At 37.2% G+C, this 13,523-nt stretch overlaps 1 protein-coding gene across 1 annotated transcript in view; it reads right to left on the bottom strand.

Moving 5' to 3' along the window:
* MED23 (mediator complex subunit 23) overlaps positions 1-13,523 on the bottom strand; it is a 60,375-nt gene that overhangs the window by 34,999 nt on the left and 11,853 nt on the right. Inside the window, exons 9-12 of the mRNA XM_006834725.1 lie at positions 12,021-12,133; positions 7,210-7,305; positions 6,653-6,670; positions 488-688 (exon numbers count right to left, since the gene is read on the bottom strand). Of these exons, the coding sequence (XP_006834788.1) occupies positions 488-688; positions 6,653-6,670; positions 7,210-7,305; positions 12,021-12,133 (428 nt within the window). The remainder of the gene's footprint in view (positions 1-487; positions 689-6,652; positions 6,671-7,209; positions 7,306-12,020; positions 12,134-13,523) is intronic.

The following is a 13,523-nucleotide window of genomic DNA, read 5'->3' as shown; positions in this document are numbered from 1 at the left end:
GGCATCAATTCTTCTACGATCTTCCTTATTCACTGTCCAGCTTTCGCATCCATATGAGGTTATTGAAAATACCGTGGCTTGGGTCAGGTGCACCTTAGTCCTCAAGCTGACATTAGTGTTCTGGATCACCCAAATTTTAGCAATTCAGGTTTCTTCAGTTCTGCTTCATCAGCCATGACTGAACTAATGGAAGTCCTGAATTACATATGCATCTTCCCTCTTAGTGGGTGTACTCCTTGAGCGTACATAGCGTGCCTTTCTATCTTGTAGCCTTTGGTCTATGCACTGAGTATTACTGAATCCTGTTTTTACAGTGACAAGAAAGTAAAAAGTTGAGAAACCATAAAAACACTGAACATAACAAAAATAAAGGCTCAGAACTTCTGGCACTTACAAAATGAAATCACTAGGCAATGCCTATACCGGTCTAAAACAAACTAATCAGCAAGGGAAGTAGCCCTGACTAAAAGACAGATTCACTACGTACCTTCTGATGCAGAGAAAGAACCATATGTGGAAAACTTGCAAACTGGAAAAGCACAAAGAAAATGAGCTGACTTGAGAGATGCTGCCACAGAAGTTGGCTTGTTCCCCCATCATCAAACTTCTCCTCAGTCTCAGATCGCTCCATGGCATAAACCACCAGATCCACCAGCTGGTCCTCCAGCACAGGGCAGCGCTGCTTGTGCTGTAGGGCAGAGATTAAATACAGTATTCCAAAAGCCTCCGGGTTAGTTTTAGAAGTTACCAGTTAATGAGCATTAATTGTTAACAAGAGGCTGGGAAGCATGGAATGAAGTTGAACTTAAGAAGTTAAAATTAGGCTTAGTCTGTTAAAGCTGCATCATGTCATTCCTAGAGGATGAGTTTTTTCAGCTCTCCCACAAAACATACTTCTCATTAACTTTTGACTTCACTCTACAAATTATTGTTTCAATTTGGCAAAGAACACTACACGACAGAACATTTTGCTCTGTATTCTTTTAAAAATTATGGTACCGTTTTAAAAGTAACATGGAACTTGAAACTTTAAAAAAAAAAAAAAAAAGTAACATGGAACAGATACAGTGGTATTCATTCTAGAATTCAGAATATGAAAGCCTTGCCATTTCCAGGGATTAATCAAGTATTGTGATAGGAGAGCAAATAAAGAAGTATGTGAATATCTGTATTTTAGTAAACGCAATTTTACATTAATTTTATGTTGTTAAGTGCTGTTGAGTTGATTCTGGCCCATATGACCCTGTATAGAGTTTCCACGGAGCTGCTGGTGAGCTTGAACCACCGACCTTGGTGGTCTTAAACACCTACCAGTTTATTCAAATTCTATTTTTCACACCATAACTGCCCAAGATTGAAATGGAAATTTCCTCTGCCAAAAAAATTTATCTCAAAGTTAATTTTTACTCTTCCCTCTTGGAAGCCAAACATAATGCAGCTTTAATTTAAAATTAGACCATTTTCAAATCTAAAATATGAAAACGAATTGAATTTAAACATTAAAAATGAAAATGCAACTTCCCTTTCTAGAGGCAAAAAGATCTGTGTTTTTCAAAGTGATTTACAAAAGTATATTTTTGCCAAAAGAAATAAGTGAAGCCATATTTTAGGCCATTTTCATATTTCCTTTATAAATATGCTTGCTATATGACTTAGTAGCCAGGCAACTGGAAATCTTTCTAGTGAATACAAATACAATTACTAATATAGATGCTTTCCCCCTAAACTTTAGATGTGATTATTTAGTCTTTTGCCATGAAAAAGGGATATGATTTCTCCAAATTTAGGGAAAAAATGCAAAATGGGGACGGATTTAGAAAAAAATAAAACATAATGAACAGCATCCCCTCTTTTGCATGCTCTTCGCCAGCTTCAAACTTGTAAAGCTCCAATATAGCTGTACTTCTAAAAGCATGCAAAGAAAACAAACATCTAACCCAAACAGGAAGCATCAATGGTTGTTTCTTTATTTTTCCAAAAACACAATGCCATGATCACAGTTCAACCACATTACAGGTTTACAGATAGCAATATTAACACCACCAGTTGAGACTGCAGTACTTTTCCTCCAAATGTAATTATCATTAGGAAGCAGAGCAAAGTGCAACAGACAACACTACAGACTAATTCTTAAATCAGCATGCAAAACTACTGTGTACAGGGCTTGAAATTCACTAGTTCTGCCAACCACCAACAACCTAAGAAATGTGCCAGACAACACAAATTTAGAGTGAAATCATTCAAAGTATACAAGAATCAGAAAAAATTGTGAAAAGAAGTAAAGCCAGGATTTCCAGTAGGAATTTTCCACTAGTGATGGGTATTTGTTTCTAGTTTTGGAAACTAACCAATTTGCCACCTAGTCCTCAGTCCATGATGGTTTTCTATCAATTTGCTTCAGGAAAAAAGAATAAACTAAATAAAATTGGTTTTCAGCACCTGAGTCACTTTGGAGTTTCCTTTTTTTGGTATTAATTATTTTAAATGGATTTTTAACTACACTTTTCAAGGGGTATAGTGATGATCACACAGCTAATTATTTGAAGAGGAAAGCCAAAATACTGAGGGTTTTACAAAGCAAGCACTAGGAAATTTACAGTTAAGTCTGTGTATACATATATATATATATATATATATATATATATATATATATATATATGCAATAGTGCAACCATTACCCCTAAATTTTCTGCCAAGTATTAAATCAGCCAAGAATCTCTACAGTGCCTCCTGCCCTTCAAGGCTGAGGCAGTCAAACATCGCTCAGGATTTAACTCTAAATTTCCCAGGTGTTTTAGTTAAAGCCCAGGATGGTTCTCCAACCAACTTTACAGATAGCTCAATATGCTGCTTTGTTTGCCAATCATCAAAATACCAAGATGCTAGAATAATTTTTCTTCAGTTTTCAATTACTAAATGACAGAAACATTGACACTGAGACTCTCCTCCACATAACAGATTATTTTACAAAGTTGACCAAGTGAGAATGTAAAGCAGTATAATTATTTATGAATAAAGGTTACTATGCAATCAGTAGGTTAAGGTAGCTCCATAAGCCAATGGATGCTGGATCTGTGGCTATTCACATTTAGTTTTCGGAGAGACTGAATATATTTAGGGCTACAAAACAGAGGCATATATAGTGTCAAATGTTAGTTGCCATCACATATAGATGCATCTTTCTTTAACTGTTTGTAGTTGTTAAATGCCGGCCAGTGAGTTGTGACTCACAGCTACCCTGTAGAGGGTTTCCAAGAAAGGGCTGGTGGATTTGAAACGAACACCTTAAGGTCCAGTGCTTGTCCTACAGCACCCCAGCTAGGTATATATAGCTGAATGCTGTAGCTTACATCATGTGTAGATGCAGCTTTAGTTAAACTTACTTAATAATGAAAATACCTAAATTTGATATTTTGTTAATTCCCTTCTATATAAAGGCACAAATTGCACTGAAACCTTATTTAAAATTTTCAGTTTTGATAAAAGCTAAAAGTCAGGTACAAGTCAATTATAGAAACATTAGCACTAACCCTGCACACATCTTGATTTCAATCCTACCACTCTTAGAAACTCGTGCTACTCTTGTTAGTACCATCAAGTTCTGACCCATAGCGACCCTGTATAGGGTTTCCGAGGAACAGCTGGTGAGTTTGAGCTACTGATCTTGCGGTTCAAACCGTATCTGAACTCAAATGGCATCTTACATTTTTGCAATGACAATATAGCATACTGCACTTAAACACCCAAATTCCAAACCTCCTGCTATCAAGCCAATTCCAACTCATAGTTGCTCTTCAGGGCAGAGTAGACTACTCCAGGGTTTCCTAGGATCTAATCTGATGGAAGTTGATAGATTGCCACATTCTCCTTCCCTGGTATGGCTGGTGGGTTTCAACAACTGAGCTGGTTAGCAGCTGAACACTTTAACACTGTGTTACCAGGGTTCTTAATATTGTACTTGTTATTGTTAAGTGCATGGAGTCGGTTCTGACTCATAACCACCTTGTGTAGGGTTTCCAGGGAGTGGCTGGTGAGTATGAACCACCAGCCTTGCAGTTCAAATTCACGTTGCAGTCCAGCACATTATCCTGCAGCGGCACACCAGGACTCCTGTGTTGTACTTGTTGTTGTTGTTATGTGCCGTGGAGTCGATTCCGACTCATAGCGAACAGGGTTTCTGAGGCTATAAATCTTTACAGAAGCAGAAAGCCTCACCTTTCTTTCATGGAACAGCTTGTAGTTTTGAACTGCTGACCATGAAATTAGCAGCCCGATTCGTAACCACTACGCTGTACTTAGGTGGGTTTTAAGTAATTCAAAGTTTTTGTCTTAGTGCTAGAAATCAAGTTTAAAGCAATACCCTATTCAGGACATACTAGGAAGAAAAATTCCTTCCTATGTCATTTATTCTATTTTCCTCTTTAACCAAGAAGACTACTAATATGATCTTAAGTGCTACGCCAGGTAAAACCTCTTTTAAAGATACCTTTCAAGGATAAACTGAGTGATTAGCCTAGTGCTGTACTGCCTCAGGGTAACAAGAGTTCGTATAGCATCATAAAAGCTTAAGAAGTGTGTGTGTTTTGTAACAATTATTCAGGAGCAAGAACACAAAATCTTGTGTAACCAAATAAAAGAAGACTTTTCCACTGTGTTTGAGTCCAACACTTCACTTTGCTCGTTACAGGAGTGGGCTATTTATGACTTTCTGAAGGCAACCAATTTTAGGGCAAAACATAGCCCAATTCCTACTGGAAAATGCAATATACACAGCTTTTAAAAGGTTTCAAGCTTTAAGTAAATTATTGCATTGCTAGAGAAAGGACAAGAAAGTATAGGTGCAGGATATAGTTCTGTAATGGTGAAATAGGTAAAAGATGACTTTGTTATTTTGAATCATATGCTTCTTGTACTGTGTGTTCTCATTTTCTACTCTACTTGCCAGGAAAAAAAAAAAAACAAAAAACGAAAACAAAACAACATACCAAGTCAGTTCAGCATTTTATCTTTCATTTACAAGTCCTCGCACTATAGACTTTCTATCCAAACAATTACTGATGGATTGTGAATTTTTGACAATGTTTACACTACAGTGGGACCAATACTAATAATGTTCTGTCAGCATTTCCATTATAAACTTTATTTTTTACGGAATTATGTCTTAGTCATAAACTTTTTTTAGGTTGAAACTTGTTGTTGAAATGATCAAATCATGTTCCCGTAATTGTTTTAGTCAGTTTCTAGGTTTAGTAAAGCTGTCCCCCCAAAGAAAAAAGCTAAGGATACCTGGGGGAAGGTACATGCAGTTCAAACAACCATAAGTACATGTATCCACCAAATTGTGAGAACACTGAGTGAAGTATGACTTACGGTTTAAAGCTCATTGTAAAAGTGACTTCTAAAATAGCATGAAGGATTCTTTTCGAGCTGAATACTTACCTGTAACTCAAGTGACTGTTGATCATAATGATATGACTTGGTGTTAAACTGGCAGACTACATGAGAGAACTGTCAAATTCTGTAGCATGAAGCAGTTTAAATTTCACATGTACAAAGTCTTGTTCAAACAAGGAAACTTGGTAAATTTTTCAGAAGAAAAAACTTAAAATCATACGAGATACTGAAACTAGGGTGAGGTTTGGCATGCAAAGTTTCAACACTGAGCAAGTTTTATGGCCAAGCTATATGTCCTTAAAAATAGGGCTTTATAAATGGAAGCACTGGCACAACCTTCACTATAGTATTGCAAACAGGAACGCTATTTTATATAACCTAGACAAGAACGTCTTTTTAAAAAAGAAAAGTTGGTGTATTTTAATATGTTGGGCTCAAAAATTTTTAACAAAAATAATTGGAACCACTATTTTGCTCAAAGGTGAAAAGTCCTGGAAATAGACTTGGGACGGTATAAGAGTTTGGTTTACAAAGTGCGGCCATAGCGCTTTTCTCCCACCATGGGTGAGCTTCCACGGAGAAGAGTTCACTCGAGGAGGAGGACACTTCTGGCAAAGGCTGACAAAGATGGGTGTTTGTCAAACAGGTGTGGGGCCACCTAAGAGTGTGACGTTTCTTAGTCAATCCCCAAGTTTAAAAAAGCCTTCCCTCTATAGAGTTTACCACTCCAACTTTTAAAAGCAGCATATTTCTATTAAATGGTTCCCTCCCTGCTTTTTGTTTTTTTTTTTCTGTTTTTAATTCGTTTTGTTTTAAGGCAAAGCAATGTTAAGTATTTTTGTTGTTATTATTGATTTATTTGTTTTAATTGTCTGGAAAGATACAGGCCACCACAAATCTTTCCATCTCTGAAAATTCCACCAAGTTAGCTTTAGCCCTAAAATATGAAAAACAGTAAAATGGAGTGGGAAGGAGAAACAACCCATCAAAAAGTGACAGGCTTTATTGACTGCCAGGTATTGTCTCTTTGTTTAAAAATAAAAAATATAAAAAAAAAAACAAACACCAAAAAACAAAAACAATCCAGCAAAAATAACTCTCATATCCCAAGAAGAAATTTGTTTTAGTGGCCTTGGTCTCAGCATGGTCCTGCCAATTTCAAGCCCCGACCATACACGTATTCTCTAAATGGAATCAGTGGCTACAAAGCGGCCAGCGTATCGTTAGTCACAATACAACAGTAAGGTTGTGAACATACCTGAGCAATGTTCAAGGTCTAGAGCATTGGAGGATGGGCAGGACAAGACAGGACAGAACAAAAATAAAGGAAGAAAAAAAGAAAAGACAAAACAGTGACTATGAGGCCAGCCTCAAGGAACCCAGAGTCAGCACAAACCCTCCCACATGGTAAACCACTAAAAACAAACCAACACCAAACAAAAATCAGCAATGAGGCCACGCTGAAGATACCGGGGCTTACAAAAATAGACACCCAAACAAACAAACAAACAAAAAGTCAAAAAATTAGGGTTAAGTCATGTGCAGGTTTCTCTGGCAAAAGGTATACTTGAAACTGGCCTTATAGAAAAAAAAGCAATGCAAAATAAACCAACTTTAAAAATATTTCCTTTTTAATTTAAACAATTTAAAGCAATATATAAATGATAGGATACAGTGTCTATAAACTACGCATTAAAAAAAAATATCACCAAATAGTTCTTAACTGTTTTGCTCAGTTAGCTATAGCAAAGAAAGGAGAAAAGAGTAGTGCAGATTCTATGCAGAATTTACTAGGTTTCCAGCACAGTACAGTACCTGCTTATTTAAACCTAGCATATTGCAGACCATATCCCTGGAATAAGGCTGCTCCAATACATATCTCAACAAAGCAGTCTGTGGTTCAAACAGATCCTTTAAAGAAAATAAAAAAAATTATTGCTTCAAGATCAAAGTAAATGTCAATTCAAATCATTTGAAACTGGGATTCAAAAATCCTCTAAAGATACTTGTTACCTTCACACAGTAGGCAGTATCTAGTGAGGGGGGAAAAAAAAAATCATAGGATTTTAGTCATTACAGCTGATTTGTTCAGACCCTACATTTGGTAAGTGATGACAAAGAGGCAAAGGGGCATGACCAAGGTGACACAGAGGGTACCAGTGAAGAAGAAACTAGAGATCTTTCAACCCCCATCTCCAGTGTAATGTCCACTCTGTTGTTATGTGCCGTTGTGTCAGTTCTGACCCATAGCGACCCTGTACAGGGTTTCCAAGGCTGTAAATCTTTACAGGAGCAGAAAGCCTCATCTTTCTCCTGCAGAGCAGCTGGTAGTTTCGAACTGCTGACCTTAAGGTTCACAGCCCGATTCGTAACCACTACGCTACCAGACTATCCTGTAAATATGAAAGGATTTCGTTTCCAATTGTAGAGCCTCACAACATCAATTTACATAGATTCTGTTACATGTGTTACCACTTCTTAAGACATTAAGATCTTTGCTTCCTTTCTAATGTAACTTGACTATAATCTCTAGAAGTTTTCTAAGCCTCTAAGTGTGCATTTTCCAGCAAGCAAGTTAAGTTGATAATAAAAAAAAATACTAGAAAGTTATATTGAAAACCAAAATCTTTTTCAGAATTTGTGGCACTTTTCAAAATAACAACCTAGAAGGCTATCAAATAAGTCCAATAAAAGAGTTAACATATGCACAACAATCCCCCTTTCTCCCTAGTAAGATTCTCTTAAAACATTTAATGCTCAGAGATTTATATAAAATAGTCATAGACCTATGTTGTTGTTGTGTTGTTGCTAAGTGACAATGAGTTGGCTCCGACTCACAGCGACCCTACACAGGGTTTCCAGGCTTTACATATTTGTGGGCCCAGAAAACCTCATTGTTCTCCCAAGATAATACCAAAAACTTTAACTTAGAAATAATTTATTCTACTTCATTTTAATTCTTACATGCACGCTAGACAGCTTTTGAAGCATTGAAAGCTTTCCAGAGCATAACATTTTCACTCCCATCCAGGTGCGGAAAATATCGATAGCGTTTTGATGCAGCCAGTGGAAAGTTTACTACAAGCATATTTGCATATTAGATGGGTGTGTCTGTGTGTTTTAAAATGATCCCATAGCTGGTGAGGAAAACTTGTAAGATTTTAGTGCTTATAGTTAAATTTTTCAAATGTCTCAACTGGTAAGTTATGAGAGTGAGGTAAAGAGTGGTCCAAGGTCATACAAAAGGCAACAATGTAGATAAAACTATCAGCCAGATCTTCCAATCTCTCATCTCCAGTGCACTTTGCAAATGTATATACCAAGGAGCTTCAAAATGTTTGTGGAGAAACAGAATTAAAAGATAATTTAACTTTTCCAAAAACTTTTTGATGCCCCTCTCTATATACACATATAAGTACTGAATATAAAATTTACATATATATAAATTTCTTAGGAGCCCTGGTAGCACTCTAGATTATGCATGCAGTGGTCTGCTAACTACAAGGTGGTGGTTTAAACCCACCAGCTGCACCAAGAGAGAAAGATGAGGCTGTCTCTTCCCAGAAAGACTTAGCTTGGAAACCCTGCTATGAGTTAGAATCGACTTGATGGCAGTGGATTGGTATTTTTTATATAATCCGCGTATTGCTTTTTAACATTATCTGTTGTGCAATTGTGAGGTAAAAGAGTTAGGAATAATTATTGCTTTAAGCTTCTTTGCTGCAAAAAGATAACACGACACCTGATTCCTCTCAGGCTATACTAAAACCTCATTGCTGTTGAGTTGATTCTCACTCAAAACAACTCCACAGGCAGAGGAGAATTGCCCCGAAGGGTTTTCAAGGCTGCACTCTGTATGAAAGCAGACTGCCCTGTCTTTCTCCCACAGAGCAAAGGGCTAGCAGGTTCAAACGTAGTCCTTTCTGTTAGGATCTCAGTGTTCAGTCACTGTGCCACCAGTCTCTCTCAATTCATCCTGTCACCAGACTATTTGTTTACTGTCCCTTTCTTCATTTTAACAGTAAAGTATATGTGGTTATGTAAGCACTCACTTCCATGTACAAGTTTTAAGAGATTCCTTGCAGGCACTTTGAAACAGTGACCAAAGTGCATGCAGAAATTTTCACAGGTAGAGCTGACTTAATATACAGTTGTAACAAATACAACTATGTAAAAAAGTATCAGTGAAACCAGTAAGACTGATTGATGAAGTAATTTATGAGTTGTATTTTTAAAGGAGCTCTGGTAGCGTAGTTACGAATCCGGCTGTGAACCGCAAGGTCAGCAGTTTGAAACTACCAGCTGTTCTGTTCCACAGGAAAAAGATGAGGCTTTCTGCTCCCATAAAGATTTCCAGCCTCGGAAACCCTGTACAGGGTCGCTATGAGTAGGAACCAACTCTCTGGCACATAACAACAACAATCCCTTTTAAAAGGCCCATCAGAACTTCAGTGATGAGAAAAAGCAAATCTTTTTTCCTTTGGTCCTGGTATGTTGCTGTAGGATAAGCATTGGATTGCTAACTGCAACACTGGCAGTTCAAACCTACCAGCTGCTCCTTGGAAACCCTACACAGGGTCACTATGAGTCAGAATTGACTCAAAAGCACTTAACAACAACTTTCCTTTAGAATTAACTTAGAAATGACTTAGCTATAGTCACATTAAAGACTTAAATGTCACTGTAAGAAAATATTTTTTCTACTCAGAATTCTAATTAAAAAAAAGAAGAGGCAGTTTCGAACCACTTTTATACATTGTAAATATAAACACTGTTTCCAAATCTGAAAAGGACAAATAACAAGGGTTAAGAGTAAAAATTCTGAAGTTCACACCTTGGCTTTTCCACTTCTTCCATGTGGGATTTTAATAAAGCTACTATCCTGCAGCTCGCTTTCACCATTCGTGTAATAGAGATAATAGGACTGCAGTTATGACCACTTATTACAAAATACAGTGCTCTGCATAGAATTTGGCTCTGACCCAGAGCAAGAGCACAATAAATCAGCTGTTGTCATTATTACTATTATGACAATGAAACATTCTATTCAGTTTCCTACTTTTTCATATTCTGAAGCTGAGTTGTTGTTAAGTGCCATGAAGTCAGTTCTTACTCATAGGGTTTCTGAGGAATGGATGGTGAATTTGAACCATTGACCTTGCAGTTGGTAGTCCAGTGCTTACCCTGCAGGGCCATACCACGACTCCAAAGTTTTGCTAAATAGGACCCAAAAAGTCCAGAACTGTCACTATTTTACTCTTTTCATTTTTGGATTAATGATCTAATTACTCTATGCATTATTTCTGGAAAAAAAAAAAAACTGCATGAAAACTATCTAGCACTCCCATGCCCTGCTATGCTCAACGGTCTACCTCTAAGAGAATGTAATGAATCGCTCAAATTTATCTGAAGTTTATGTTAATATCACACTTCACTTTACAGATAGTTGGGAGATTTTTTTGAGATTCTACTCCCCTTTTAAATCATCTCCCAACTCTTTTAAAATCTCCTAAGTGGTTAAATTTGCATAATATTAGGCCTACTCTTTGTTTCAAATTTTAAATGTTGTGCACATGCATTTTCAGCCTTTGCATGTAAAGAAAGCAAGGAAGTTGACTGAAGAATTCCATTCCTAGTTCCAAGTGCTAGGTCAGAGCTGGCGAAGGGAACATGGCCACTTGGACTATCACAATCACTTGAACTGCTTGAATGCTAACAATGATAAACCATCAACTACCATTCATGAGGAACTGAATCTTTTTAAGCCAATGATGATTATCAACGCCAATAAGCTTTACACCTGAAAAAAGTTAAATTGGCAAAAGCTGTGTGATAGAACTATTTACAATGACCAAAGCATGTGTAGCTGCTGAGACTGCTTATGTACAATAAAAACTTCATGGGACTTGGTTCTTTGGTTTGGAGGTTCAGGGTCATGATTTCATGGAATATCCCAGTTAATTGGCCTAGTAACATATTTAGTGCCTCTCTTCTTCCACCTAGTTCATTGTGTAGTTCCTTAAAAGCTTGCAAGGGGTCATCTAAGGCATGACAATTGGTCTCTATTTGCCTGAACAACAGAGGAAGGAGGGACAAGAAGAGGGTAGGAAATGTGTGGCAAAGTGCCTCTGTGAACAACTGCCCTCTTTGTCATGAGATTAGAACTGAATAGTGTCTAACACTCACATCAGAGATTGTATAAAGAATAGTGATCAGAAGGAGAGAAATGCATTACACTATGCTATTTGAAGAACTATATATACATAGGTGCAGTGACAACAGCAACTTGAAAGTCTAAATAAGAAACTAAGGGGGCAGTGAATCTATATTAATGGGGGAGGGACAACTCTGAGAAGGAGATGAGAAGGGTTCACAAGTCCAAAAGTGTAGTCAATGTCACTGAATTGTAGACACAGAAACAGTTGACTTGGTATATGTTTTGCTGTCCATATTTTCAATAACAACATTAAAACTTAAAAAGTAAAAAACAAATTCAGAACTGATTAAAGACCAAAAAAAATTACTTCCTGAGACTATGAAGATACAATTTGATCACACATCTTATAATACTGTCAGATAAATATTGCCAAGTAAACACAAAAGTCACATTTTATTTAGCAACATACCTTATCATATGGCAAAAGGCCTTTCAAAGGAAAACGAAGAGTTGCAGGATCCAACTTCCATGAATTACAAATGGCACCTGAGTTATTTACAACTGGCAGAAGACTGCAGCGACCTATTATGTATTTAAAACACAGAAAAGCTAAAGAATTGTGAACACTGCATACCTGTCTTAAAGCATTTGCAACAAGTCTTTAAATATCTGTAAAGTTAATACAGGGTCAGGTAGACACAGAGAGATATTTGGAACTTTTCTTTGATTACTATTAGTCCAGATGGTTAGAGACCAATTTATACAGGCCTTTCAAACTAAAACATGCTTCCATTTTGTCCAAGTGTCTAGGACAGGAGTCAGCAAACTACAGTATATGGACCCAATCCAGCCAACCACCTGTTTTTGTAAAGTTTTATTGGAACACAGCTGTTTTTTGCACCAAATAGCATAGCTGAGTAATTGGAACAGACTGTATAAAGACAAAGTGAAAAAAAAAAAAAAATTAATTACTATACGGTCCTTTTATAAAAAGTATGAAGGTCCCATGTCTAGGGTCAAGATGATTAACTACATATAGCAGGATGCCTCTAGAGAACTTAGATATAGAACCAGCTCATATATTCGACAGGCTAACCAGTATTGCTACTTAAATGTTCCATTGGTGTTGTTAAGTGCCATTGAATCGGTTTCGACTCATAGTGACCAAGTACAGGGTTTCCAAGGAGTGGCTGGTGAGTATGAACCACCTACCTCGTGGTTCTAATCAACTATGCGGTCCTGTACTTATCCTAGAGCGCCAAACCTCAAATTTACCATGTCTCAAATTAAACTCAATATCTTTCTTCTCAAACATGTAACACTTCCACAACCCATTAAATGGCACATCTACCCAATGACATGTGAACCACAAGGTCAGCAGTTCAAAGCCACAGCTGTTCCCTGAAAACCCCATACAGGGATGGTATGAGTTGGAACCAACTCAACAGCACTTAACATCAACAACAACCCAATTACAAAAGCTAGAAGCCTCAGAATTTTAGTTTGTTTAGGTCCTGGTGTAACACTGCAGAATACTCACTGGGCTGCTAACCACAAACCTACCAGCTGCTCCTCTAAAACACTATACAAGGTTGCTTTAAGCTGGAGTCGACTCGACGGCACTTAGTAACAACAAAACAACACTAAGTTCATAAGGTACTCAATATCTGATCAACGTTGGATCTATATATCCAGATGATTCTGAGGCCACCATGATTTTTAGAAGTAATTCATGAGTACATGTGGGCACTGAAAAAAATTACCTAATCACATACTCAATTTTTTCAAGAAAATTCAGAGAATCTAACAAACTATTACAAAATAAAAACCAAAACAAATGAGATCAAGAACAAAGGTGAGAATTACAATGGGCTGAAGGAGCCCCATACTCTCATGTACTGTTGTTGTTGTTGTTGTTGTTAGGTGCCATCGAGTCGGTACCAACCCATAGCAACCTTATGCACAGCAGAAC

Source organism: Chrysochloris asiatica, unplaced genomic scaffold, assembly GCF_000296735.1.
Source record: "Chrysochloris asiatica unplaced genomic scaffold, ChrAsi1.0 scaffold00013, whole genome shotgun sequence".
Lineage (NCBI taxonomy): Eukaryota > Metazoa > Chordata > Mammalia > Afrosoricida > Chrysochloridae > Chrysochloris > Chrysochloris asiatica.
The sequence above is the reverse complement of the archived record's forward strand: the minus strand, read 5'-3'. Positions and strand labels throughout refer to the sequence as shown.